This window comes from Borostomias antarcticus (assembly GCF_949987555.1).
Source record: "Borostomias antarcticus genome assembly, chromosome: 21".
In the NCBI taxonomy this organism is placed as follows: Eukaryota; Metazoa; Chordata; class Actinopteri; order Stomiiformes; family Stomiidae; genus Borostomias; species Borostomias antarcticus.
The window spans coordinates 15,043,213-15,070,235 of NC_140254.1; the positions used below are offsets into that span (position 1 = coordinate 15,043,213).

Genomic DNA, 27,023 nt, shown 5'->3' on the forward strand with positions numbered 1-27,023 from the left:
AAACGGATACACATGCGGACAATATTGATTAATAAAAACAGCATTGGACCTAGTGTAGGCTCACATTTGATTATAGCCTGCTGCCTGGCCACGAGCGCTTCCTCACAATAAGCACCCTGCGGTGGGTACAGAATGTTCGGGTACGGGCGAAGTCCAGCAACCATGGCAACGTGCTGTGCGACACAGTCACCGGGTGTGTGGATGGATGCTCCGTTAGGCCGCTGGAATGTCAATGACCAGTGTGAAAGTAGAGCATAATATTGCCTGTCAACAGTCAGCAAAGGGGCAATTAAACTAGGTTTTGCATTTGTCAATTAGAACATCTTTTGACTTTTGATAGCATATAGACCTACATGACAAACCACTGACCCAATTCATATCACCCCTGACAGCAACAAATGAAGTGTGCATATAATTGAATTGTATTATGGACTTTTAAGTAAAATGGATTGAAGTTATCTCCAGTACTGTAGTTGAGCATGCTGACACCAGACGTCACACAAATTCAATTTTATTCACATGCTGACAGAAGACAACCAAGAGCTTATTTCATTCAGAAATTCTATTTTTTATTTCCTCAAACCTTCCCCACTACATCCAAATGAGTCAACCTCACACATGTCCCCCTCCTCCAATCAAATCCCTCAGAAATGCACCCTCTTCCCTCCTCCAATCAAATCCCTCAGAAATGCACCCTCTTCCCTCCTCCGAACATCCCTCCAGTCCCCTCTTCCAAGAATCTGCCCTGTATGCTGGTGGAATTAACTACTATAAATGCCTCTTTCCAATTTAAATCAGCTCAGAACTGACATTTTATTTTAGATTTAAAAAATAATACAAATAAAAAAAGTAAAAAATAAAAAAGTAGTGAGGGAGTGGGTGGAGTTAGAAGAGAAGGAAGGGGTGAAGAGAGGGAACGATGGAAGCATTTCTAAAGCTTTTCAAAGTGACAGGCAGCACACAGGTGAGAGGAGAAACTCAAAGACAGACGTGTGCCGTTCCCACTTCCAGCCCCCCTTCCCAGCCCCATCAAAACAAACAAACCAACAAACAATCATCAGCTGGTTATTTACATGCACAGAACCCCTACTGATTTCCCCCCCGTTGACACTAAAGCCAGATCCCAAACCCATCCACAATCCCCGGTAGATCTCATCAAATCCAGCACCAACATGTCTGATTTAGCTGCTCGAGGCGTGATCGTTGGGCTAGAACAAAGGCCTGCATGTCCAGTACCTAATGTCCATCCCAATAGTTTATAAGTGACTAGCTTTCTTTGTCTCCTCCAACTGCAGTGACACTGTTGAAGTGGACAGGTGGAAATATGATTCCTGGTAGAGGATATCCTCCATATTGCTTTGACCATCTGTATGTCTTCAGACTAAATTAGGTGAAAGAGGGTTCAATGAAAGGAAGCATCTAGAGAGTATTAAGACACGCCCGGTGCTGAACATTCGAAGGGGAGGGGGGGGGGGGGGCGCGGAGAGGTTTGAGACCGGGCGTTCAAACGACTGCTCTATTAGGATATCATCACATTCTAAAACGACAACATGAAGAGCCATGGCCCATGTGACCCAAAACACAGAGGCACCACACTGAAGAGTCTAGGGGGATATTATCCACTGAGCACCAGCTAGTCCTGTAGAGCTCAGGGCACGCTCGCTCGCTCGCTCGCTCACACACACACACACACACACACACACACACACACACACACACACACACACACACACACACAGGCGATCGTAGTGTGGAGAGCTGACTGGGTAGTGAAGGGTGGCTCAGTAGACGTGCCTTCAGCTCCTCAGGTTCTCTTCTGCCCCCACCACCACTCCACTCCCCTCGTTAAATCCTCTGGAGGAGCTGGTTCGTCCCTGAGCTTTTTACAGTCTATTCAGGGATATCAGTCTAACACAAACACTCACTCACACACACACACACACACACACACACACACACACACACACACACACACACACACACACACACAGCATTCCCTCTGGATGAGGTGAGTTCGTTCCTCGGTTGAACTGTGACGCACCGACTGAGTGTTCCTAGGGCGACCTTCTCCTTCCCCCCTGACACTACCAGGGTTTGGCCTCACGGTGGCGCCACACACAGCTACCCAGCACTGGGAGAGAGAAAAGATTACTGAACATTATCAACCATAGCAAAACACTGAGGACTAAGCTAAGTAAGCAAACAATAGGGGTTTTACCTAAGGACTTAATGACTTAATGTTGAAGTTACCTACGTATAAAGAGGTTGAAGCTGAAGATGGGAGGTCTTCTGGGGGGGCTGATAGCCATAGGAGTCAAATCCACCGATGAAATCAACTGACAGACAAAGCAGACAAGGAAGGTTGGAAATATTCATTTTCACTTACATTATCACATTCCATTCCTTTCCTATAGAAAGAGCTGCATATGACCGGTTTTCTTAAGGTGCCTGCACACTGCCCCAACCAACGCCAACCAACACCCACGTTGGATTGGGTGTGCCATGTTTTTTGGTGACTGTTGACATTGGTTAGATGGATTTACTGTTGGTGAACATGCTGAATTTTGAACTTCCAACATTCTAACTGCAAACATTAGAATGTTAAGTGTTGGGAGTTGGTATGTGTTGGTTGTGGCAGGGTGCAGACACCATTATTAGATTACAGAAAGTGAATGTATAAAAAGCAGCAGTAGCTCAGGAGATAGAGTAGCCGTCTGGAAATCAGAAAGGTTCCTGGTTCGATTCCAGCTCCTCCTGTCGAAGTGTCCTTGGGCAAGACACCGAACCCCAAATTGCTCCTTATGAGCAGGCTAGCACCTGCTGCTACCATTGGTGTATGAAAGTGTGTGTGTGAATGGGTGAATGAAAGAGGCCATTGTAAAACGCTTTGGATAAAAGCACTATAAGTGCACTCCATTTACCATTCACACTCAGACAGAACACTCAAGCGAGGCAGAACAACTGGACAGAACACTCAAACAATGCTCAAACAGATTCAGAGATAATCTGGCTACTTGAAGAGTTAGAAGCAGTGAGGGTGCATGTCCACCTGTGAGCTGTATTTTAGAGCTGGCGTTGTTTTCTCATTGTTTACAATTGGTAATGAGCTCTAGGGAACTATAGAGACGAGAGCTGTGTTCCAGGCGCGTTTTAGCGCTATAGCGCCATGAGCTCTAGGCTTTTTTTCAGTTTAAAAAAGTTGAACTTTTTGGGCTAGAGCGCAGGCTGTAAAAGGCTGTCCTGACAACGAGGACGGTCAATTTTTGCCAAAACTGCAGACAGCGAACATTAGCGGTAGCTAACATTAGCTATCTATCGTAACTTGGCTAGTTAATCTGTAGTCTGCAAAAACAAGACACTCGTTGCTAACGTAGCTGTAAAACATTGGAAGCCTAGCCAGCTCTAAACTCCAGCTCTAGTGAGCTATAAGCAGCTGTAGGCTTGGTGCTTCTCAGCTGCATACAGCTCACCGGTGGACACACAACACATCCTGTCCTATGGTTTTCTAGAGGAGCGTTGGAAAGATTCAAGCGGCCATAACAGATTTCAAGGCTTTCAAGACTCAGGATCTTTTTTGTCCAGGAGAGAAAAGTGTGTGTTGAATAGTTGATATCTGGTGATCAATTAAGCACTTAGCTGAAGATGAGCTTCAACCAGGGGGAATAGAGCAGGGCTACCCAAATATAAGGTACAGTTGTCTGGAAGAGGAAGCTGACATCGGGGTGCTTTTCATTTCTCCGCTGCGGACAGCTTGAGTGCCCTCCATGATGAAACTGGACATCTTATACATTAACAATCTTTGAACAAGGACTTCACCTCTAGAACAGGCTCCACGTTGAACTGCTAACAAACTGATGATTCTAACTGCTTTTGTTAAGGTTGCTCTCTGTTTGACACATTTAAATATTTATCTTTTTTTCCGGGGCCATTTCTGTGTAAGTGAACAAACATGTTCTCAGTCAATCTGCCTCATTAAAGTTTAAATAAAAATGGAAAAAAATCACTCACAGCTATCCTCGTCATCCTGGAAGACTTTGCTCACGTAGCAGGCATACACGAAGCCAAAGAGCTGAAAGAGAGGTTGAGAAAATCAATGATGATTGCTACTATGGTTTGCTACTGGTTGTGTGTGTCCGTGTAATTGTGAAAAGATAAATGCTCACAGCCAATAGGACCTGTAGGGCTGAACTCAGAACCTCGATGTACTGGTAGTCAAGGAGGCACCCGGAGACTGTGATGACATGGTGGTCGTCAGGGGCGATATGGGAGTCCAACACCGGCGTTACCAGGCAACCAGGACCATGTTCCATCCACCAGGAACGATGGAGGGACGTGTTAAATGTCATCAAAAAGTCCCGGTCCTGCAAACGCACACATGCGTGCGCACACACACACACACACACATACACACACACAGTCAGGGGTAGTCTGAATAATTAAGATGTCTTTCTAGGCTGTCAATGGTTCACTACACACATACACACACACAGTCAGGGGCAGACTGAATAATGAAGCTGTCTTTCTGGACTGTCCATGGTTCACTATGACACTTTTTACATTGCCCCAAAAACCTGCCAATACCCACTAACATCTGGGCTGCTAGTAACAACACCAACCAGTTTCTTCTCTACTGCTCACTCGAACACTTACCCCTTTTTCCAGTGTGTTTGTGATGTCAAATGTGACGCGCCAGAAAAACTACAGAAAGGCATACTCCTCCACTGGTAATGTAAAAGGTGTCAACAGCCAATTTGTGCCGCAAAGCCTGTTTATAGGTACTAATCTTGATGTAGAACAGATATTTTCTCCCCAAAATGCTCTTTCTCTCTCTCTGTCTAACACACCCACAGTACTCAATTGTACCTCTTACCTGAGACAGATGTCCCACCTCCAGGTAGAAACAGATGATGAAGGAGTTCCAGCCCACCCACAGCACTAGCCACACTGCATACTGTCAGGGGAGAGAGAGACAGACCGACACGACTATAACTTACTCACCAGCATGACCCCTTATATTGACCAGTGGCAGCTAGTTTTTGGAGCCCCCCCCCCTTCTTAAGGTCAGCCCTGCTCACCAGGATGAGGTATCTGGAGCGGAACTGGACAGTGCCAAACACCCCCAGTATGACGGCCATGATGTGGAGGAAGTTGGCTAGGATAGGAGCCCACTGGTACGCCAAGAAATCAAACACCTGCCTCTGCAGCGCTGCCACCTACAGGTTAGACAAAAACAAACCAACGACATGATTTAAAAGAGGGACATGAATTAGACTGCAACACACACACACTCAGTAAAAAGACCACTCAGAAGAGAGATGCTCACACTCACACCCAGATACCCGCATACGCACGCGTACACACGCCGCACACACACGCGCACACACACGTCTGCTGCAGTTGTTTCCATGGTAACTGCCAGGAGTACCAGCCCAGTTATTGTATAGGAGGGGAACCCCCCTTCCTCACATCAGCCTCCCAAAACCCTCCCCAAACAACACAGGATCTGTCTGTGGCACTCACTCTCCAGCAGCTACACAATGCTTGTCTCCAGTACATCGCTTAGTGCTTGAACCTGGACTGAAACAGGTGGCGGTACTCAGTGGTATTGATTATATAGGTGGTGGTATTCACTGGTATTGATTATATAGGCCTAGGTGGTGGTACTCACTGGTATTGATTATATAGGCCTAGGTGGTGGTACTCACTGGTATTGATTATATAGGTGGTGGTACTCACTGGTATTGATTATATTCAGGTGCAGAAGCTGTTTGTGTTTTTATTATGTTGAACTTCTTATTTTACTGTGCTTCTTTTTTATGCAAGTGCTCTGAGTACCATCCGCCGAGTTAAATTATTTCCTGTATGAAAACGTTGCGAATAAACCAAATTCTGATTCTCTTGCCTTTTAGGTCTCTTCTTACCATCATGGTTCAATATTCACACCAACAATTTACATGTAGTGGTACCACTAACACTATTGAAAGTTATTGAAACAAACACACATCCAACAAAAGTCTATCACAACTCAAGGCAATGTAGGCTATAGTGTACGTTCAATACAAGTTCAAATGAAAAACATGGAATAAAATGTATCAAAAGGTTAATCCACAACACAGACTGAGGGAGGAGGAAAGCAGATGGGAAGAGAGGAATTGAGTGCTCTCTTGTTTCTCCTGTCGCACTCAAAAGCTGAAGTGTTCCTATTCACGTGGTATACTTGATTAAAGAGATCATCTCTCTTCCTTGCACAAATGTGAGCACACATACACCTCACTTGTCTTAAACTGATAATGAAGCACCGCTTCACTACTCAAACGCTTCCCCTCACGGCTTATAATAGTAACTTAATAAAAAAAAAAAAGCTGAATAGTATGGTAATGGGGTTATCAGAGACGTATTCGTGTAGTGTGTGAGATGGAGGGTTTGCAGAACTATCTATCCAACTATCAGAATTGATAGTTGATAAGACTTAAAGAGCAGACACACTTACCAGCTGCAGTGAACATATCACCACCAGCGTGCATCTCCCATCGCACTTCCCCATTTTGGAGGGCTCGGATCGCGGCTTGGGGCCGCGGAGGCTCCGGGGGAAGGTCGGGTCCCCGGACAGATCCAGACTGCCTGACCGTCTCAGCTCACACCATCCCCGGCTAGACCCCCTTCTGTTCCCCGCTCTCCTTGACACAGAGGACGCTGAACTCGCTTCAGTCAGACAGACCCATGACGAGACCCGAGCTCATTTTTATGGGCCTACATATGGTGGTCGTGGTTTCAATGAGGGGGATGTCCTCTTCACGCGCTGGGGTCTGCGGTCCCACCACCACTGATTACCGTATCGCCTCGGCCACACCTTCCGGCGGCGCGCGGCGGGGTGATACACAAAGGCACAAAGAGAGACAGAAAGCTGTCATAATCCGCCCGCGGGTACCGACAGAAATGAGCATCATATGATAACGGATCACACGGGGGGAGGTGGGGGAAAAGGGAATGACCGGGTGGAGGTAGACTGGCTAAATGAAATCTAGCACCGACACAAAGCGGCTCATTGTGACTCACGGTTTTGAAGGCGCTCGAGATCCCCCAGCTCCCTGCCCGGATCGCTTGTTAAGTCGAAGGAGAAGCCTCGTGCACTGACGGAATCTTGGACGGGTTATGGCAGACTTGAGCTCCAGCCTCAGCTCCGTCTCGTAGCGTCTTTGTCAACAATCGGTGCCGGGGCGGGCGTAAGAGGAACAGGGAGAGGGGGTGGGGGGCTCAAGTCATTGCGACCCCCTCATTTGATAACTGGTTTCTGCAGCTCGTGTGCGTGCGTGCGCGCAACCGAGGAGGACCGCGAGGCGCACAGGATAGACACAAAAGAAAAAACAGCTCGAGGCCAACAGACAGATTTATGAAAAAGGAACATCCAAAACTCTATATTCTGTATGACCGGTGTTATAATGCGGTCGACAACCTACTTGTCTTGCATGGCGTTTTATTGAATACAGTTTATTGAATATTTGACTTGAGCGCTACTTAGGCTACCTGATTAAAAAGACACCGAACACAAATGTCTACTAAAACGACTGTGAACAATATTAGCCTACTATGAATAAATTAATAGGCCTAATTTAACATTTCCAGAAAGGCAACTAGTCCACTCATACAAATGTAAATCCCAATTTCAAGGTAAACTAATGCTGTCCATTTTGCAGACAACCTGGTCAAAAAGCTTAGAGGATGTGTTTTTTGTGTGTTTTTTTTAGAGTTTATTAAGAGAGATTAAAAAAAAACAAACTTCTTGGCTGTTGTCACTGAACATAAGAAACCAATTCACACACACTTGACATTGTTCAAAAAAGAAAAAAAACAGGCATATAAAAGTACAGTATCCATACAGACCAATATCAAACACCACCCAGTGACACCCATTCTCACAGAAAGAACCCCCCCCCCCCCACACACACACACACACACACACACACACACATTTGCAAGCTCACACATCCATCCTACTGAATCTCCCCCATGTAGAGCCGCTTGTCACTGGAGCAAGAGAGGACTGTGGAGAGAAGGAACATAGGAAAGAGTTAACAAGGAGAAGTGCGAGAGAAAGCCATTCAGAAGCATTCAGAGAGGCTAAGAGAAAGGAAGGAAAAGCACTATATTAAAGAGCCCCTCCTCTCGTCTCACCTATGGGCTCCTCGGGGTGGAAGGCGACCTCGTTTACAGAGCCAGCGTGTCCTGGCAGCTTGTACAGGATCCGGCGGGAGGTGGTGTCCCACACGTACACAAACCTGCAGACACAGTTGAGGTGAGTATGTGCATGACGTGAACAGGAGAGAGAGTGTGTGTGAATGTGTTTTCTCACCTGTCAGCCGAGCCTGCGGCGATCTTGCTGCCGTCGGTAGACCAGGAGCACCTGAGCAGGTTCTGAAGAGGCAGCATGACATCGGACATTATGACCATGTTAAGAACAGACAAGGTGGAGAGGGGGGGATGCTAGTCATGGTTATGAGTTCCAGCGAAGCTCATCACCTTCTCAAAGTTGTGAACGTTCCCCTGGAAGATCTTCACACATCTCTCCTTCGGAGCGAACGGGCGGACATCCCAAATGCGGACTGCATGTGAAGATACACAGGGGTTAATGACACAGACACACTAACAGTGGCGATTTTTATGTCAGAACATCAACGGGCACCAGTGACCACTCGGTGAGTTTCCTGTCTTTGAAAACGAGAGTTTAGGGTGTTTTTTTTGAGTGATTTAATGAGACACAAATACACAGAAATAAGACAGAAATGTTAATAAAACAGTATTACTAATGTTTCACCAAGTTACACGGGGGGCGGCCATCTTGTTCACGACTTGCAGAGCTAACTGGGGGTCGGGAAAAGTGGTATGAGTTCACAAGCAGTGAAAACAAGTCATGAGGGGCGTTCCAGTTAAAACTGCGAGTAGTATCTCGTGAATAATGACTTCATAAGCCAAATGGAACGCAGCATAAGTAGAGTCCATTTGGCATTTACCAGTGGTTCTATATAGCACTCACACTTAAAAAATCAAAATTGTAAAAAAAAGTAAAAAAAATTGTAAAAAAAAAAAAAGTAAAATGTGTAGCCTGTGTAACCCATGCCACATTTCTGCATGCCTAGGTTGGGATTCAAACCTGGGTCTCCCGCGGGACAGACGCCACTTTAACCAGCAATGCCGATGAAAAGCTAGTTCTTCATCAGCATGGGTGGACAGGTATTTATACTGAGGGAGTGAGTTTAACCAACTTGCTACCCACTCAGGACTCACAAGGACTCTGTTTCACTCGGTGACATATACACACACACACACTGACCTGTGTTGTCCATAGAGTTGGAGAGCAGGTAGGATCCCTCTGAGCTCAGGCTGAGTCCTGTCAGAGAGTCACCATGACCATGCATGCTGTAGATCAGTTTATTCTGCCTCAGGTCCCACACCTACACACACATACACACACACACACACACACACAAACACACACACAGATGTGAGTCACATCAATACGGCCAAAGAATGATGCAATAATATCTTCTTATTGTCTGTGCGCCACCAACACTCCTCTCACGTAGGCTGTGGTACCTTGATGTCGTTGTCGATGCCTCCTGAGAGGATCTGGTCACTGGTGTCGTTGAAGGTGACCGCCAGCACCTGATAGGTGTTCTGGAACGTATGGACCGCGCCCTTCTTCCGAATATCCCACAGCTACAAAACACACACAGCAACATAAACATAAAAAATATAAATATATATACGACGATCAGTGCAAACCCAGGCTGATGGTCACTATGGCTACCTTGACAGTTCCATCATCGCTGCCAGTGCACACAAGCTGAGGGCCGCGCCGGGCAGGGTAGCAGGTGTTAACAAAGGAGGTGTGGCCTTTCAGTCGCTTGATCCTCTCGCCAGTCTCGCTGTCCCACACACCTACCGTCTTGTCCGTGCTGGCGGAAAACAGCATACTAACACAGATACACACACACAGACACACACGATGAGAACACACACAATTAGACAAAAGCAGTCCCTCCTTCTCCCAAGCTTCCTCTTTGAAGGAGTCACTTTGGATAAAAACTTCTGCTAAACGACTAATGTAAATGTAATGTACTGTACATTACATTTACATTAGTCATTTAGCAGAAGTTTAATTGCATTTAACGTAGGCAGTCAGTGTACTACTACTTGCCAGAGCTCACAAGTGCATCTGCTTTCTAAACAAGTGACTAAAAGCAACAATCTAGTGCTAAAGCCAAAATGCAAGAGTAACAAAATATAAATACAATAGGTGCTTAACCCCTTGGCTCCACTGCAGCCGTCGGCATCAACTGTCAGCGTCCGTCAAAAATCAAGAACCTAACCTCGGCAATTCTCTAACGTTGTACGCTGGCATTGAACACGACACAGCGGCTGCAGTGGAGACGACGTCATTAATTACAATGGATTCGTTTCGTTAGCGTCTGATGGTTGACGCTGACTGACACAGTGGAGCCAAGCCCATAAGAGGAAGGATCCGACTAGTACTTCTTGAAGCAAGCTTCTTCTTGAAGTAAGGGTAGGCGGCCATAACAGTGTGTGTGGTGTGTTATACCTTCCATCTGTGTTGTAGTGCAGCTCCATCACAGCTCCACTGTGCCCCTTCAGAGTGGCAAAGTTATCACAGTCTCCAAACACATTCCACATCACTGCAACAGAGAGAGAGAGAGAGAGAGAGAGAGAGAGAGAGAGAGAAACATGGGTTGTAAAAGGTCGACGTTAGGCTTTTAGTAGGTACTGTAGCTAAATGTAAGTGTTGTGTGTCTGTGTACTCACATATGAGTCTGTCGTATCCTGAGGAGGCGAGTGTTGCACCGTTGGGGTGGAACTTGCAGCCGTAGACCTCTCCTTCATGGCCACACATGAGCATAATGGGAGCCTGCAGACTGGAGCTTCTTGGTGGACCCTGGGGGGAGGCGGGGAGAGAGAGTATAACTGCTTGGCAAAGCATTTGGTCTTTTAGTATTTTGATAATCATAAAATAAGCTTCCTAGCCAGAACCAAACATCAAAAACTGTTGGAAGTGAGCAGAGTACCATAATAAACAAACTAGCTAGCTGGCTAGTGGTAATACATTATCTCGAACTGTCTCTGGTCGCCCTCTTTTACCATCGCCACGAGTTGCTGGGACTGAGCCGCGGCGATGAGGTCCGTCCGGGGCCGCTTCACGGCGGCGGGGACCACAGCCATGTCTGCTGCTCTCTTCTTGGGCTCAATCATAGCTGAAAAGTCAGTTACAAAGGTCCAGTGGTCAAGTAATGATGTTAGTTGTACTAAAATGAATGAACTTGTCGACAGACCTCTACTTCCAGAATGAATACCAACGAAGAATAGAGTGGAAGTACTTCCGCACTTCGCCAATAGTCGTGATTGGCTAGCATAGTTGTCTGAACCGGATGCAGTTAAACTGTACCTTAAATAAATATTAGCGACAGACATGTCTTGTGTGTAAACATGTTGTTCGGATAAGTGTAATTTAATTCCAGTATATTTCCCATGCAGACTACTTAAAGCTGTGCAAACCTAAAATGGAGATATAGCCAGCTACAGCTTACGTTCACGTCTTCCAGACTGCATTTTGGTAGCTAGCTAGCTAAGTTTAGCTTAGCTGAAACTAAACTGCATCATTCAACAGCTAAACATCAACAGTGAGTAAAGGTATACCTCTAACTTTTATTTTACTATCTCCACCTTCTACTAACTTTGAACCAGTACTAACTTGTAGTTTGTAATATGTAGAACATCCTTTAAAATCCAGTCCTCCAAAAGCCTGGAAGCAGATACAGAATATTTAGCAAGTGGGTTTACTTCTCAAATGTACTAATCTCAGGCTTTGTTTATTGTCCTACCAAGGCTACCATGTCTGATTTTGAAGACCAGGTACCAGAGCCTGCAGGTCTAGACGGCCTGCCAGCCATGTACAGCATCTTTAAGGGAGAGGTGGCCTCTGTACAGAAATATGGAGCCTTCGTCAAACTCCCAGGATACAGGAAGCAGGGTGAGGACCTGGGGTGAACGAGTATTTTAAATATTCATGCATGTTTTTAGCTGGAGAGGCACATTCGGAGCAGTGGAATAGTCCTAAAGATAAACCTCTCTCTTTCTCTCAGGTTTGGTGCATGTGAGTGAGATGTCGGCTTCCCGGGTAGAAAGCGCCTCTGAGATTGTAGATGTGGGAGAACAGGTGTGGATCAAAGTCATCGGGAGAGAGGTAACACTCACACACGTTACACTGGGCCTGGGCTGAGTTTCCCAGAGGCATCGTAGCGCTACGTTCATCGTAGCGCTATGATGAATACCATAGCTTACGATGAACGTAGCGCTACTATGCCTCTGGGAAACTCAGCCCTGGTCTATATCATATATTAGTTTAAACAAATATTAATTTGGAGTATGACCCTTTCCTTCACCTCGTGAATCTGTCTTTCAGATTAGGGATGAGAAGGTGAAGCTCTCCTTCTCAATGAAAGCTGTCAATCAGGGAACAGGCCGGGATCTGGACCCCAACAATGTCATGGCAGAGTATGTGTATGATTGAATGTTATTGTATGAGTCAGTGAGGGTGTGGCAATATGGTGGAGATTGCGTGTGTGTGGGAGGGGAGGGGGGGGGGGGGGGGGGTGTAGGTAAGTGTGTGTCTGTGTGTGTCTTATGTTTAGGGATGTCCCGATACCATTTTTACACTTCCGATACCAATCTGATATTTATTTATTTATTTATTTTACTCCTGAATAAATAACAGCAAGATATTAAATATGGCCCTTTATTCAAGTAACAGTAAAGTACTCGAACAGCATTCAAGCTTGCAAGTTTTGCATTCAGCTGTTACACTTTTTTCTTCTGGCAGAGTGAAATATTCCCACACTGCTGACATTTTTCCTTCCACAGTTTTGCACGCGACCTGCAGATATCCCCTATTGACGCGCCTGGCTAGTAACGTTGCCTAGTAACGTTGGCCTACTTTTTTTCCCCACACAGTTGATTAGAAGTGTAATGCGCGGCGTGCGACTGTGACGTGTGTATCGGAGCGCGGATCAGAGCTTTTTTAGTTTTTCCGATCCAATCCAGCGTTCTGGGACAGTATCGGCCCGATAAAGATCCCATGGATCGGATCGGGACATCCCTACTTATGTTCCTGTGTTTGTTCAGGCAGGATGCACGGAGACGCAGGATGTTCAGAGACCACACGGGTCAGAGGATCACACTGGAGGCTGTGTTCAACACCATCTGCAAGAACTGTGGCTGCAAGGGTACGACCGCAGCATGAACAACACATGACCATAACATGAACACAACATTACTACAACATGAACACAGTATGACCAACACAACTTGATTTGTGGTACTTGAGGTGTGTGGTTGATTCTGCCAGATAAATGCAGAGGTGTAAAACGCTTCAGAAAGTAAAAATACTAATCATGTATTTGCTCCACCCATACACTAAACCAGCTGATTTCATAAATTAGGCTGCATTCTAAAACACATACTTCCATACTTTATATTATGCCAAAAAAGGATGTAGTATGTCCCAATACATAGTATGCCACATGCAGTATGGCAAAAATACCAGGATGTCCTACTACATCCAGTTGTATTTTGCAATATGCAGACTTTTCTGGCTATTCTGACCCACAATCCTGTGCGCAGTGGAAATACTGTCACGTGTGCGAGTCGCAACAGCTGTGGATGAATGTCGCTTTATGGACAGCGACAGATGTGGGCAAAGTACAAGGCGCAATGTTATGGCAAAGTGGTATGCCCCAATTGTATGCGTACTGCATGCAAAGTGCGTACTTTCAAGGGGCACCTGTAGTACGTACTGGTAGTAAAAACTAGAAGTGAGCGATCCGTAACGCAGCCCTAGTTCCACTCCCTGGCTGAAGAGTTGCACTAACTAGGATCAGCTGGTTTAGGTGCTTGGGTGGAACAAATATGTGGTTAGTGTTTTTTAAGCTGTGCAGCCACTTCTATACGTGACCTCATGTGTCTGTCCGTGTGTGTGTCCGTTGGTAGCATGAGATTGAGACCAGTCAGGTTCATAAACCTGCACCTCTTACTTCACCACCTGGGTGTGATCTTTACTTTCTGAGTCCTGTTTTACTCCTCGAAGCCAGCTTAATGAACTGCATCTTTAGAATTTGAGCATTGTTGAGGAACCGTTTCACTCATCCACACTGTTTGAGACATGAGTCTGTCTGCTGTAGCTGAACAATTTCTCTCTCTCTTTCTCTCAGGTCACTTTGCCAAGGACTGTTTCTCTGCTCCTGGGTTGCAGTACGCCCTGGTGCCTGAGGAGGGCGATGAGGAGGAGGGGCAGCAGCAGCAGCAGCAACAGCCCCCCAGTCTCAAACCACAGGAAGACTCTCAAAAGAAGAAAAAGAAAAAGAAGGTTGATTACCACTGATGCCTTGACTGGATCTTTTTTGCCCTGTTTATCTAATTCTCTTTCTATCTTTCATCTTCCTCTCTTCTGTTCCTCCACCCTCTCTGGTGTGAGGTATTTGTCACGTCTGTGTGTGGAAGCAGCCATGGACATTAGAGACACAGTTAGAGAAACACATGATGTAGCTACAGACACACCTGTCACCCAGCCATCACCACAGAAACCCATGAGACATGAACACGCTGAAACAGTGCAGGAGTTCACATCGTATTACTAAGTATAATGATTTCATAATGCAAATTTAAAGATTGGTATGAATCTGAGTCACTCTTTCATGCCTCGTCTTTCTCTGTGTTCTCTCTCTGTCCACTAGGAGAAGAAAGTGAAGAAGAAGAGGAAGAGGGAGAGGAAGGAGTCGGAGAGCGACAGCAGCAGCAGCAGTGAAGGACCCAGCCAGACCAAAAGGGGGCGCCATGATCCAACACAAGACAGAGATGAGAGAAAGAAGAAGAAGAAACACAAGAAACACAAATCGCACAAACACAGCTAAGGCAAACTCACCCTTCACACACTTACAGACACACACATCACTCTCTGCGGTATACTTGCTGTTTAACAACATGTAGACAATCTTTTGCGGCGTGTTAATTTCTCTGGACCTGCGCAGCCAACCACAGCCAACGCTCCAAAGGAATGCAGAAGATGGTAGCATGGTAGCCATCTTTTGTACATGTGGTTAAAAGTAAGTATACCGCAGCCTTAACAGACAGACACAAAGAGAAGTGGCTTTAGACAGACATATTGACTAGTTCTCATTTTAGTCACCCTTGAGAGTTAGTTATTAAAGACCAGAATACAGTCTCCATTTACCCGGAGATAACCCCTAGTCTCTACTCCACCTAACAACAAATGTTGGCTGGTCTGAAGTAACCCAATAGTTTTAAGCGATCGGGCAGATGGCAGATGTGGGTCTAGATATTGTTTACACCTATCCAGTTTCCTAGATGGTAGTGAAACTAGTCCATCTCTCCTGGGTTGGTGGCTTGGGGACTTCGATATGACACACACATACAGGATGCAGTATAGACAATGAACAGGAAGTATATGTAACGCAGGAGACTAGACGGGAACCTCATGCTATGGTGATGTCCTGATTAACCTGCCCTTTATTGCCTGCCTGTGTGTGTGTGTGTGTGTGTGTGTGTGTGTGTGTGTGTGTGTGTGTGTGTTTTTGTGGTAGCATTTGTTCAAGGTCTTCCGGTTTGCATTGTTGTATGTTCCGTCTCCTGTGTGTCATCTGTTAATTCAATTAAAGCTTCTAATGGTCAAAACACCTGATGTCTCTCTACCTTGAATGCACAGTGCAGTCAGAGAGCTCAGCTCTGGGTGACCACCACATGTACAGGCACTGGGATCATATTTTGTTCATTGTTGTAGCCTGTGCTCTGTGATTGAGTTTCATGTTGCAGTCAAGTAGTGATAGTTAAGTGTTTGGTGATTGAATAGGTGATGAAAGTATTTGGCTGTGGTCACAGTTCCAACACTCAATGTGAGGTGGTTGTGTTGGATTCAGGTTTCGGTCCTTGGGGTCAATATGAGGTCCGTTTGGTGACGCGTCTCCTGGCCCCTCACCCAGTCCCACGTTTGGTGACGCGTCTCCTGGCCCCTCACCCAGTCCCACGTTTGGTAGCATGCCTGTTAACACATGATACTGATCTACACCAGGAGGGAATGCTCCCAATTTAGAACATACACAGACACACACTGGGCTGACAAACACAGGCTCCAACAAAAGGCCCAGGCTCCCTTACCTATCTAAGCCAAAGGTAGCATACACACTGAGGGTGGTAGTTGTGGAAGAGCTATAATTACTTATCCCGTGATGCTCAGTAAACCCAATTGAGATGGAAACTGTGGCGACTGTTTTGGAACCTCTCTGCTCTCTACAATGCAACCACAACTCTGGCACTGCCTCACTCTCACACACACACTGCCTCACTCTCACACACACTGCTGCCTCACTCTCACACACACACTGCTGCCTCACTCACTCTCACACACACAGCTGCCTCACTCACACACACAGCTGCCTCACTCACTCTCACACACACAGCTGCCTCACTCACTCTCACACACACAGCTGCCTCACTCTCACACACACTGCTGCCTCACTCTCACACACACTGCTGCCTCACTCACTCACACACACAGCTGCCTCACTCACACACACAGCTGCCTCACTCACTCTCACACACACAGCTGCCTCACTCTCACACACACAGCTGCCTCACTCTCACACACACAGCTGCCTCACTCTCACACACACACACTGCCTCACTCTCACACACACACTGCCTCACTCTCACACACACTGCCTCACTCTCACACACACAGCTGCCTCACTCTCACACACACAGCTGCCTCACTCTCACACACACAGCTGCCTCACTCTCACACACACAGCTGCCTCACTCTCACACACACAGCTGCCTCATTCGGAGCCAGAGTTCAGGGATTTCCTAAATGGATGGAAAACCACCCACACAAAGTTGAGATCGACTTTGATCTTCCTGTGAAGCCGTGTGCAGTTTCTCTGAAGCAAGGAGACGGACCATTGCAGAGTGCATTGGCACAAAATGGCTGCCAATTCTACCTAGACACCTCAGTTAGGCACATGCTAACACTTGTGAAGAGCTTACTGATACAAAATGGCTTCCACAAAATTAATGCACTGTTTGTAGAATCCATTAGCATTGTGATAATTAGGTGATGGATAAATACTCAGGACATATTAGAGAAAGAAATCAGTGGAATTTATTCAGTGTTTCATACAGAGCAAATGCAGTACAAAGAGCAGGACGGTACTAGAGTTCACTGTAGGGGTAAAAGGTTATTATTAGGGTCCGGAATCGGTGGTGGTAGTGGGGGGGGGGGGGCATCGCAGGCTTTGGTGGGGGAGATGCAGGGGTTTGGTTTCAGCTTATTGGGGTCGGAGGTGGAGACGTTACTCGGCCTTCTCGTAGGAACGCGTGCAAACAACATCACCCAGAGTCAGAGTCTGTGAGAGAAAGAAGGAGGAGTTAGCTGCGCTGCCACAGACACACACCCAAACGTTACACACACAGCAGGCAGCTGACATTCCATAGAACAGAACAGACAGAGCAGAACAGGTGAAGAACAAATCAGAGGCACACTGATGATTACATAATTGTATACAAAAATAATTGCATACAAAATAATTGTATACAAAAATACAATGTAACATTACTAAGCGGAAATACAAGTCAATATACACATATCTAATCACTTTCTCTCCATTTCTACACACACATATACGCACACACAGGTCTCCCCCTGCACACAAACTCTCTGTCTTAATACTGACCAACGTGAGAGCGTTTCCGCTGACTTCTCGGACCAGAGTCGTCTCCTTTCCATCCCACTTCTGCACATGCACCATCTTACCACCGTCGATTGTCACGAGGGACTGTGGAGAGAGGGAGGCAGAACACACACACACACACTGTCATTATAATAACACACTAGACAGAGAAGGACAGAGAGTTGGTATGTGGGAGAAATACACGTGAAGACAGCAGCTCTGAATCATTATTATGTAAAGACAGGTTTGGTGGAATCCAGCCTTCGCTTCAAACAGTGGGTCATTGTCTCCCCTGCACTCTTCCCTACACCCTTCCTTCCTCTGTTTCTCCATCTCTCTTTCATTGCTCCCAGTAGGACAAAGCTGCTTTATCACATGGCGCAATCAGTCATCCTTTAACTTTAACCTCTCACCTCTCCTCACCCCTGCTCACCCTGTCCGACCCCTCACCCCTCCCGACCCCTCAACCCCGTTCACAAATGGAACACATTAGATTCAGCGCGCCTCCTCGTTTTACGACAAAACGATCGCTTTAACAGTTGCCTCTCTCAGCAAACTCTTTTAACTTCTCACTCAGACAACTTTTAGGTGGAACTCCCTCCCCTTTTTCCTCCCGTTTTGCTTTCTACTCCACCGTGGATGGACTATAGAGACCACCGTTGGTCACTTATCCCTCATCCCGATCTAACACCTGACCCCTAACCCCTGTGTTACGTCTGCACTCTGAGTGGTGAAGCATCAGTTACACAGTAGCAGTGTTCAAGTGTGAGTCATACATGATCGATTGCTTTTGTCCTGGGGTCGTGAACTCTCAGTAAACTGTAAAAGAGTCGATGGTGCCACGTTGTTGTCAAGGTTCGTGATCATTTCAAATACAACGTCCTGAAGCCTGACCCCGTACCTTGACCTTCCTGTCGTCTGCGGTGGTCTCGTCAAACTCCTCCCCGAGTTTGAAGTTGATCTCGGTGCTCTTGAAGGTGCTCTGTGTCTTCAGGGTGATCACGTCTCCCGCCACAGAGATGATGGTGGTGGGCTTCGTCATGCCGCCCACTTGTCGTGTGGCGAACCCCACCCCTGCGGGAGCAAAGCAACATGGGAAATGTTGTTCGATCAATATAGAGATGGCTGTGCATTTTGTGTAATGATGGAATCACTTTTTCTTCTCACCACCTAAAGACTAGCCCTATGCACGTACAGCCATTGTGCATTGGTCACATGGTGTGTGTGTGTAAACTAGGCGTCGGTCAGAACAAGCACTGGCTGTGCACCTCAGACACGAACACGTCAGCGAACCTACACTCATCAATTTTGTTCCATTTTGTGCAATCAATTCGGTGGTCCTCGGTGATCCTCTCTTACACAATCGCATCCATACTTACACACACTCTCTCTCTATCTCTCTCTCTCTCTCTCTCTTTCTCTCTCTTATACAAACACACACAGACACACATTCTGTCTGTTATCTGTAATGAGGTGCATCCTAACCTTTATGTTCTGCAAACAAGATCCCCCTGTTGACCTGGCTGCATGTCCCTGCCTGTATATTTAAGTGCAGCTTACTGGATCTTTGTCTGTCTGTGTGTGCGTGCGTGCGTGTGTGCGTGCGTGCGTGTGCGTGCGTGAAAGAGAGTGAGACAGTGATTGGTTTGTAGGACAATGTTAGTCAACTCCCCCTTTTGGCAAATGTAACTGTTCCCAAGGCTAAACTGCCATGCTCACTCAGTATGACAAATAGCAACTGTGTGTGTGCGTGTGCGTGCGCGTGCGTGTGTGTGTGTGTGTGTATATGTGTGCAGTCCTCGACTGAGTTATCAGGAGAGTGGGGTCTGGGGTCGGCGGGGACATTTCTATGGTCGGCGAGAGCAGACTGGTCGATGCCAATATCTCCTCTGAGGTCAACGAGGAGACAAAGCCATGGATACCACACACACACACACGCACACACACACACTCATGCTAAAAAGCTCCCCCAAACCGAGCATTAAGGTAACTATTAACAGATGTTAAAAATAAAATTAGTCAGTCATAAACATCATTAGCAGAAATGTTAATATTCAACCCTCACATTCCCAGTGTGTCAGAAAGCAGTTGTGAATAAGCAGCTTTTCACCTAAAGTCACCCCCATGTGGCGCATGTGTGGTGTGTGTGTGTGTGTGTGTGTGTGTGTGTGTGTGTGTGTGTGGGTGTGCGCATGTCTGAACCCAGCCCTTTCTGCCCTGCTTCTCACAGTGGGGGTTTTTCTCCCTCCCCCACTAAAATCAAGACCCCCCCCTTGAGACCATGCGGTCGCTAGCCTCTCTCCTCTCCCCTGTGCATTCCTTTCATCTCCTGCTTTCATCTCTGCCTTTCAGCTCTGTCTCTGTCTTCTTGAATTTCTCCCACATTTCCCACTTAACCATACCTTGCCCTAAAGTCTGCATAAAGCATTAGACAATCAAATACATGCACACAAATACGCACACAAACACACACACACACACACACACACACACACACACACACACACACACCTTGTATTCATATAACCACCCTTTTTCACGTGCGCACATGCATCAGTAGGCACACCCCATCCTCTACAGCTACACCCACACACGCACACACACGCCCACGCACGCACACACACACATGCTTACCCAGTGCCTTCATGTAGTCATCAAAGTTCTTGCTTTCCTTCAGGTTCCATGTGGCAGCGAATGCCTCAGCCATGTTTGCAATAGTACGGTGGAATGAAGGTGCCAGACAGCGAGGAAGCAAGAGTGCAAGGGAGCGGCAGAATGAGAGAGAGAGAGAGAGCGTGAGAGAGAGTGACAGAGAGAGCGACAGAGAGAGACCACAGGCAGCACCACTACCCAGCTGCAATTCTACTGGTTAGTTTTATACCGGCTGTTCGTGATGTCATCAGCATGTGCAGAGACAGACAAGGGAGGAGGGAGAGGAGGGGGGAGGGGGGAGGAGAGAGAGAGAGAAGAGGACAGAGAGACGAGAGGATACAAAGACACACAGTGCAAGAAATGCAGGAGAGAGGGGCAGGGGGAGGGGCTGGGGGAGAGCAGAGAGTTGGACAGGGGAAAGAAAAGAAAGACTATAGAATAGGGAGAGGAGGGGGGAGGGTAGAGAGCATGAACAAGCCGCCCCTGTCAGAGAGAGAGGGAGAGAAAGAGGGAAAACAGGGAGGGAGGGAGGGAGGGAGGGAGGGAGGGATGATTGATTTGGGGTGAAGGTTATAGAAAGCGTCATGGAAGCGTTCTCTCCTGCTCCCTCTCTCCCATTCTCTCTCTGTGTTTTGCGCGCCTCCTCTTTCTTCCTCTCTCCATCTGTTTTTAAAGCGAGAGATGATGTGTGTGTGCGGCGTTTTTGTCTGTATTTCACAATAGATAACTGACCAGAGGTGGGTGAAATACGGCCAACTCCATAGTTACTAAACTGTCTCTTGCACACACTATTTCAATCAACACTCATTTCAATCAACAAGTCACAATCACATTTAATGGGATTCAAATATAGAGATATTCTAAATAATCAGATATTCTACTGATATTAAGACAATGTACAGAAAGTCTGATCCTGTGAAACACAAGAAAAATGTTGTTGGTCTCTATAGTGTTCCATCACATCCTGTCCCACTGCCCCAACAGCTCCAGCTCTTCTCTCTCCCCTTGAATGATCATGTCTAAACACAAACACGTGTGTGACGACATAGTTTTCCAGGGTGCATGTGTTTGATATCTGAGAGAGAGAGAGAGAGAGAGAGAGAGAGAGGAACAGAGAGAGTAGAGAGAGAGAAAGAGAGGTGAAGGGTCAAACTCATCTACTCTGTCCTAGGGCAGGCAGATACAGGGGTTTGTGTGTGTGTGTGTGTGTGTGTGTATTTACAGTATGTATGTGTGCTTCTGTAATCTACACACTACGTATATTGACATGATATACTGTTAAAGAGTACTGTGTGAGCAAAATCGGGTCATGATTCATATTGACTGCGGTTGAGGGCGCAGGCTCTGTCAAACCATGTTCAGGCAGTCACCAAAAGGCTAGCTACAACACCGGCCCTCTGAATGGACATATGCATTTCCATGTTGTTTATTCCCGAGCACAATTTCTCCTTTCTCTCTTGTAATGTATGCAAATAAAATATCTGTCCATGCCTGTTTATTTCCCTATACGTTCTCCTGCCTGGTGTGCTAGCTAAGGTTTAGATCACTGACCCACATGCCCAGGACCCAATGTTTGGCTTAAACACACAGTTCTGTTTACCCTCACGGGGATCTGTGTGTGTGTGTGTGTGTGTGTGTGTGTGTGTATGTGTGTGTGTGTGTGTGTGTGTGTGTGCGTGCGCATGTGTTTGAGTCATGAGTCATGACTACTCATGAGTAGTGCAATACATGTGATGAAATTCCTTGTACAAGAGACGGGAGAGTAAATTAGGAAAAAAGGAATGTTTATCAGGCCAAACATACACACACGCACACACACACACACACACACACACACACACAGCCATGTTTGCAGTAGTATGGTGGAATGAAGGTGCACGAGAGCAAGGAACCAAGAAAGCAAGGGAGTGGCAGAATAAGAGAGAGAGAGAGAGAAAGAGAGAGCGACAGAGAGACCACAGTCAGCACCACTACCCTGCTGCAATCCTACTGGCTAGTTTGATACCTGGTGATGATGTCATCAGTCTGTGCAGAGAGCCAGCCAAGGGAGGAGGAAGAGAAGAGGAGACGAGGGAGGAGAAGAAGAAATGTAGGTGTGGTTCTCCGCCCAATCGGGCTACTTTTCATCACGTTGGGCTGGAAAAAACGAGCGCAGCCGCATTGGAGTTCGGAAAATGTTTCGGAAATTAGTCGCCATGCCAAAGTGGGGCAGATACAAAGATTTTCGAAAAAATCTTGGAAGTGGAAGTGTGACCGAGCTCTCAGAACACTTTTTCTATGGTTTAGTCTCTGCACACAGACCTTGTGTGTGTGTGTGTGTGTGTGTGTGTGTGTGTGTGTGTGTGTGTGTGTGTGTGTGTGTGTGTGTGTGTGTGTGTGTGAGACAGAGACAGAGAGAGAGAGAGGTCTTTGTTTACCACCTTAACGTTATAGTTATTAAGTCCCATTCAGGTGTTTAGTTTACCGTGCTCACGTACCAGCCTTTGCTACATGCCTATTTTGTTTCTTGTGTTTTATTTAATGTGAGCTCATCTACCGTAAGTGTAGGACACATTTTCTGCAGCTGTATGTGCGTGTGTGTCTGTGTGTGTGTGTGTTCTGTTAGGTAGTGTGCAGAGGCAGCAGAGGTGTAGGATCCAAACGTAGACTGGCAGGGAGTCGGAGCTAAACGTAGACTGGCAGGGAGGCGGAGCTAAACGTAGACTGGCAGGCAGGCGGAGCCAAGGCCCGAGGGGGACTGGAGGGCTAGGGGACTAGGACGCAGGCCCGAGGGGGACTGGAGGGCTAGGGGACTAGGACGCAGGCCCGAGGGGGACTGGAGGGCTAGGGGACTAGGACGCAGGCCCGAGGGGGACTAGAAACCATGTTGGGGTGACCCAGGGAGGAGAGACAGGGAGCAGGGCAGAGCGTCACAGGGAGCAGGGCGTCACAGGGAGCAGAACGTCACAGGGAGCAGGGCGTCACAGGGAGCAGGGCGTCACAGGGAGCAGGGCGTCACAGGGAGCAGGGCGTCACAGGGAGCAGAACGTCACAGGGAGCAGTGCAGAACCGTAACATGTTCCTTGTATACCATGTAACATTATATTGTATTATTATATAGTGTTAATTCACATATTGGCCTTATTGTTGCTGCTGTTGTTGCCACTAAGTCTGGAAGCTTTGCACATCGCAGTTGTTTCTGAGGGTTCCAAGTTGTCCTTCTTTACTTGTGACCTGGTTGCAAAAGTCTTCGGTTCATCTGTTTTCTGGCAGTATTGATTTTGGCCTGGTTTTCGGTGGGTTGGGCGGTTTCTAGGCTGGGCTGGAAATTGTCAATCTGACCTGGCAGCACTGAACGTAGGGAGAGAAGCAGATGTAAGGGCTGGGGGACTTGAAAGTCTTTAAAGAAAGGAGTCTTGAAAGAAAGGAGTTGTGGAGGAGAGAGAGGAGTTGGGGGAGGAGAGAGAGGGGTTGGGGGAGGGTAGAGAGGAGTTGGGGGAGGGGAGAGTCAAGTGCATGAACAAGCTGCCCCTGTGAGGGAGAGATGGAGAGCAAAGAGGGAAAACAGGGAAGCAGAGGAGCGTCATGGAAGTGTTCTCTCCTGCTCCTCTCTCCCATTCTCTCTCTGGTTCGTGCTTCTCCTTCTTCTTCTCCATCTGTTTTCTCAGTGAAGGAGAGATTGTGTGTGTGTGTGTGCGTGTGTGTGTGTGTGGTGTGTGTGTTTGTGTATTTCACAATAGATAGGCTTGGCAGAGTACAGGCGACGCCATAGTTGCTGCCCCATGAGGGAACCCACTGTCTCTCACACACGTGCGCACACACTCAGACACACACGCATGAAATGTTTTATTTCATTCAGCGAGTCACATTCACATTTAATGGGATTCAAATATATATCAGAGATTCTACTGATATTCCGACACCATCTTGAATACAGAAAGTTTGATCCTGTGAAATCGGAAACTGTGGTCTCTACGGTGTTACATCACATCCTGTCCCACTCTCCCTTCCTTCGGATGATCTGTGTCTAAATGCACACATGTGTGACGACATCCATTTACGGCGTGCATGTCTGACATTTGACACCAACAGGTGGTCGGAGAGAGAGAGAGAGAGAGAGGGAGGGAGAGGGAGTTAACGAGAGTCAGGGGAGAGAGAGAGAGGGGAGTTGAAAGGTCAACTTCATCTAACTCTGTCCAAGGCTAGGCAGATACAGGGGTTTGTGTGTGCGTGCATTCTTCAAACTACATAATATATCGACATGATATGCTGTTAAAGAGTACAGTGTGAGTAAAATTGGGTCATAATTCATATTGACTGCCTTTGAGGGCGCGGCCAGCTGTGCCGAAAAAATCATGTTCAGGCAGTCGCCAAAAGCCTAACTACCACACCTGCCCTCTGCATTGAAATAGGCATTTTCATGTTCATGCATGAGTGCAATTTTCCCTTTGTCTCTCTCTCACATACACACACACACACACGCACCTTCGGTTTGGTGTGTGCATAAAGCATGAAAATATCACGCATTGCACTGTGGACTATGGGCAGTTTGACATTAACCAAACTTTTGCTTTGATTGTTATTCTTGATTGGCTGTGAAAATGATATGCATATAAGATATGCTACTGTTCTCATATATGTTCTCCTGCCTGCTGTGCTAAGGTTCAAATCATTGACCCACATTCCCAAGACCCAGTGTTTGGCTTAAACACAGTACTGTTTACCCTCACAATGATATGTGTGTGTGTGTGTGTGTGTGTGTGTGTGTACTGTATGCATGTATTTGTTTGTTTGTTTGTATGTATATTTGTGTCTATGTCTGTATGTGTGTGTGATGCGTGCGTGTGTGTGTGTGTGTGTGTGTGTGTGTGTGTGTGTGTGTGTGTGTGTGCGTGCGTGCGTGTGAGTGGTGAAATTCCTTGTACAACGGACAGAACAGTAAAGTACATGCTATGAAAAAAAGTAAATCCCATCCTCAGGCTTTACTTGGTGTGTTTGGGAAAAGACATCTGGACATTCTCACAGTGGGGATGAAGTGACCTATGCCCCCTCTACCTCTCCCTCTCTCCCTCTCTCTATCTCTCTTTCTCCCCACACCCAAAAGTCTCCAGCAGCAGTCTCTCTTCTCTCAGCACCCCTCTCTGATTATACACATAGAGTAAAACTATGTTAATGATATACGATGTCAAGAAGACTTGTAGCCTACCTATTTGAGCTACATCAGCAGCTAGTCTCACCTGGTACAGGACTCAGATACACATTCAGATTCAGATACACTTTCCTTGACTTGATCGTCTGGCAACAAACACATGCACACATGGTGGGGGCAGGACAGGGGCTGGGGACATTTCTTTGGACAGGCTGGTACTCATATCAGTTCTTAGGTCAACAAACCTATACACCAAACACACACAGATGCACACAAATGTGCACACACACACACACACACACACACACACACACACACAGGGCATAGGAGTGCAGGTATTACTCACACAGAGTACAGGTGTGACTCAACCCAGAATCAATCACTAGTTTGGAAAAGGCAAATGTATCTTGTGGTTCTGCTAGAGGGATAGGTACAGTACATGCATGCTGGCAAATGTAGGTAGGTAAAGGTAATACAAGAACCTGTTCTCATTATTCATAATTAAATGCACAACGCATTGCAGAATTACTATTTAAAATGCAAATGAGGTTGTTTTCAACCAAAATACTTACAGAATTAAAACAAAGAACAACAACAAAGATCGACGTAAAACAAGGACTCGTTACCAGGACCCTCCCCTGGTAACTGTAACTGCCTCGTACTGTATTTTGTAACTGCCTTGTAATGTATTTTGTATGTCGTAATTGCCTTGTATTTTGTATGTATTGTATTTTGTATGTCGCTCTTTCTTCCCTTTTTATGTGTTATTTGTATTGTAAAGCGCTTTGTGCATTCGTGCTGTGAAAGGCGCTATATAAATAAAACTTACTTACTTACTTACTTACTTACTTACTAGGACAAGAAGAAAGCTGGGAAATTCTGGAATGTTCAAATGTAGGCAATGTTCAATAACAATTAACGAATCAATTTCCTTTTTTAATTTTGATGAACTAGGATATGTATGTTGATCATGAATGTACTGGTGTATTAACCAGTTTTCAAAATATATAATATTGATTGTTAAATGAAGATTAATTTTAATTGATAAAAAAATGTGACAGGATTTGATGTGAAAATGCAGGGCCTCATGAACAAAGCAGGCTGGTGCAGAGCCAGGGAAGAAAAGAGCTGTGTGAATTTTGTTGCTGATCCAGTCCTGAAAAAATTAAGAAAAAGAAAACAAAAAGTAAAATCTGTCTTTTTGTCCAGATACTTTCAGGTGATCTCCAGCAGCCAGGGGAAAAAATAATGTTGAATGAATGATGTTGTTTACAGGGGAAAGTTCGCCATCTGTTGGCCAACCAGTGTAACACTGGATGTATCTGCCCCCTTGTGGTCACAGAGTGCAATGGCCTGCTGCAGCTGTAAGAGAGGAAGGGGCCAGACTCAAGCGCCAAATTGGACCCCAAATTACTTTGGATCACAATCAACTCAAA

General features: G+C 46.4%; 4 protein-coding genes across 4 annotated transcripts; 1 reads left to right on the plus strand and 3 right to left on the minus strand.

Annotated features, from left to right (window-relative positions):
• Positions 1-2,250: 2,250 nt before the first annotated feature.
• On the minus strand, positions 2,251-6,544 carry nkain1 (sodium/potassium transporting ATPase interacting 1; the record flags this gene model as incomplete). Its single annotated transcript, XM_084454905.1, has 6 exons — positions 2,251-2,336; positions 4,009-4,069; positions 4,164-4,361; positions 4,871-4,951; positions 5,076-5,213; positions 6,491-6,544. 6 exons carry the CDS (start codon positions 6,542-6,544, stop codon positions 2,251-2,253), a joined length of 618 nt encoding a protein of 205 aa, XP_084311031.1.
• A 1,399-nt stretch (positions 6,545-7,943) lies between these two features.
• On the minus strand, positions 7,944-11,278 carry snrnp40 (small nuclear ribonucleoprotein 40 (U5)). The gene is made up of 10 exons (XM_084455113.1): positions 11,152-11,278; positions 10,819-10,948; positions 10,598-10,691; positions 9,806-9,971; positions 9,592-9,714; positions 9,329-9,449; positions 8,518-8,600; positions 8,351-8,412; positions 8,173-8,276; positions 7,944-8,041 (listed from the first exon to the last, which is right to left on the minus strand). The coding sequence occupies exons 1-10, from the start codon at positions 11,260-11,262 to the stop codon at positions 7,992-7,994; spliced, it is 1,044 nt and encodes a 347-aa protein (XP_084311239.1). The 5' UTR covers positions 11,263-11,278; the 3' UTR covers positions 7,944-7,991.
• Positions 11,279-11,476: 198 nt separating this feature from the next.
• zcchc17 (zinc finger, CCHC domain containing 17) lies at positions 11,477-15,710 on the plus strand. Its single transcript, XM_084455372.1, has 7 exons — positions 11,477-11,700; positions 11,896-12,040; positions 12,153-12,253; positions 12,473-12,564; positions 13,192-13,292; positions 14,277-14,431; positions 14,799-15,710. Exons 2-7 carry the CDS (start codon positions 11,902-11,904, stop codon positions 14,973-14,975), a joined length of 765 nt encoding a protein of 254 aa, XP_084311498.1. The 5' UTR covers positions 11,477-11,700; positions 11,896-11,901; the 3' UTR covers positions 14,976-15,710.
• A 1,528-nt stretch (positions 15,711-17,238) lies between these two features.
• fabp3 (fatty acid binding protein 3, muscle and heart) lies at positions 17,239-20,601 on the minus strand. Its single transcript, XM_084455106.1, has 4 exons — positions 20,442-20,601; positions 18,709-18,881; positions 17,811-17,912; positions 17,239-17,483 (listed from the first exon to the last, which is right to left on the minus strand). The coding sequence occupies exons 1-4, from the start codon at positions 20,512-20,514 to the stop codon at positions 17,430-17,432; spliced, it is 402 nt and encodes a 133-aa protein (XP_084311232.1). The 5' UTR covers positions 20,515-20,601; the 3' UTR covers positions 17,239-17,429.
• Between the last annotated feature and the right edge of the window lie 6,422 nt (positions 20,602-27,023).

Bases quoted from the DNA above. Each gene is read 5' to 3' on its own strand.
- snrnp40 (XM_084455113.1), bottom strand. From the start codon at position 11,262: ATGATTGAGCCCAAGAAGAGAGCAGCAGACATGGCTGTGGTCCCCGCC. The intron at 10,692-10,818 runs GTGAGTACACAG...TCTCTGTTGCAG, and splicing joins AGGATACGACAGACTCATAT to TGATGTGGAATGTGTTTGGA. The intron at 8,601-9,328 runs GTCAGTGTGTGT...CTTCACATGCAG, and splicing joins CAACTCTATGGACAACACAG to TCCGCATTTGGGATGTCCGC.
- zcchc17 (XM_084455372.1), top strand. From the start codon at position 11,902: ATGTCTGATTTTGAAGACCAGGTACCAGAGCCTGCAGGTCTAGACGGC. The intron at 12,254-12,472 runs GTAACACTCACA...TCTGTCTTTCAG, and splicing joins TCAAAGTCATCGGGAGAGAG to ATTAGGGATGAGAAGGTGAA. The intron at 13,293-14,276 runs GTACGACCGCAG...TCTTTCTCTCAG, and splicing joins CAAGAACTGTGGCTGCAAGG to GTCACTTTGCCAAGGACTGT.
- fabp3 (XM_084455106.1), bottom strand. From the start codon at position 20,514: ATGGCTGAGGCATTCGCTGCCACATGGAACCTGAAGGAAAGCAAGAAC. The intron at 18,882-20,441 runs GTAAGCATGTGT...TTGCTCCCGCAG, and splicing joins TGACTACATGAAGGCACTGG to GGGTGGGGTTCGCCACACGA. The intron at 17,484-17,810 runs GTCAGTATTAAG...TTTCTCTCACAG, and splicing joins GCGGAAACGCTCTCACGTTG to ACTCTGACTCTGGGTGATGT.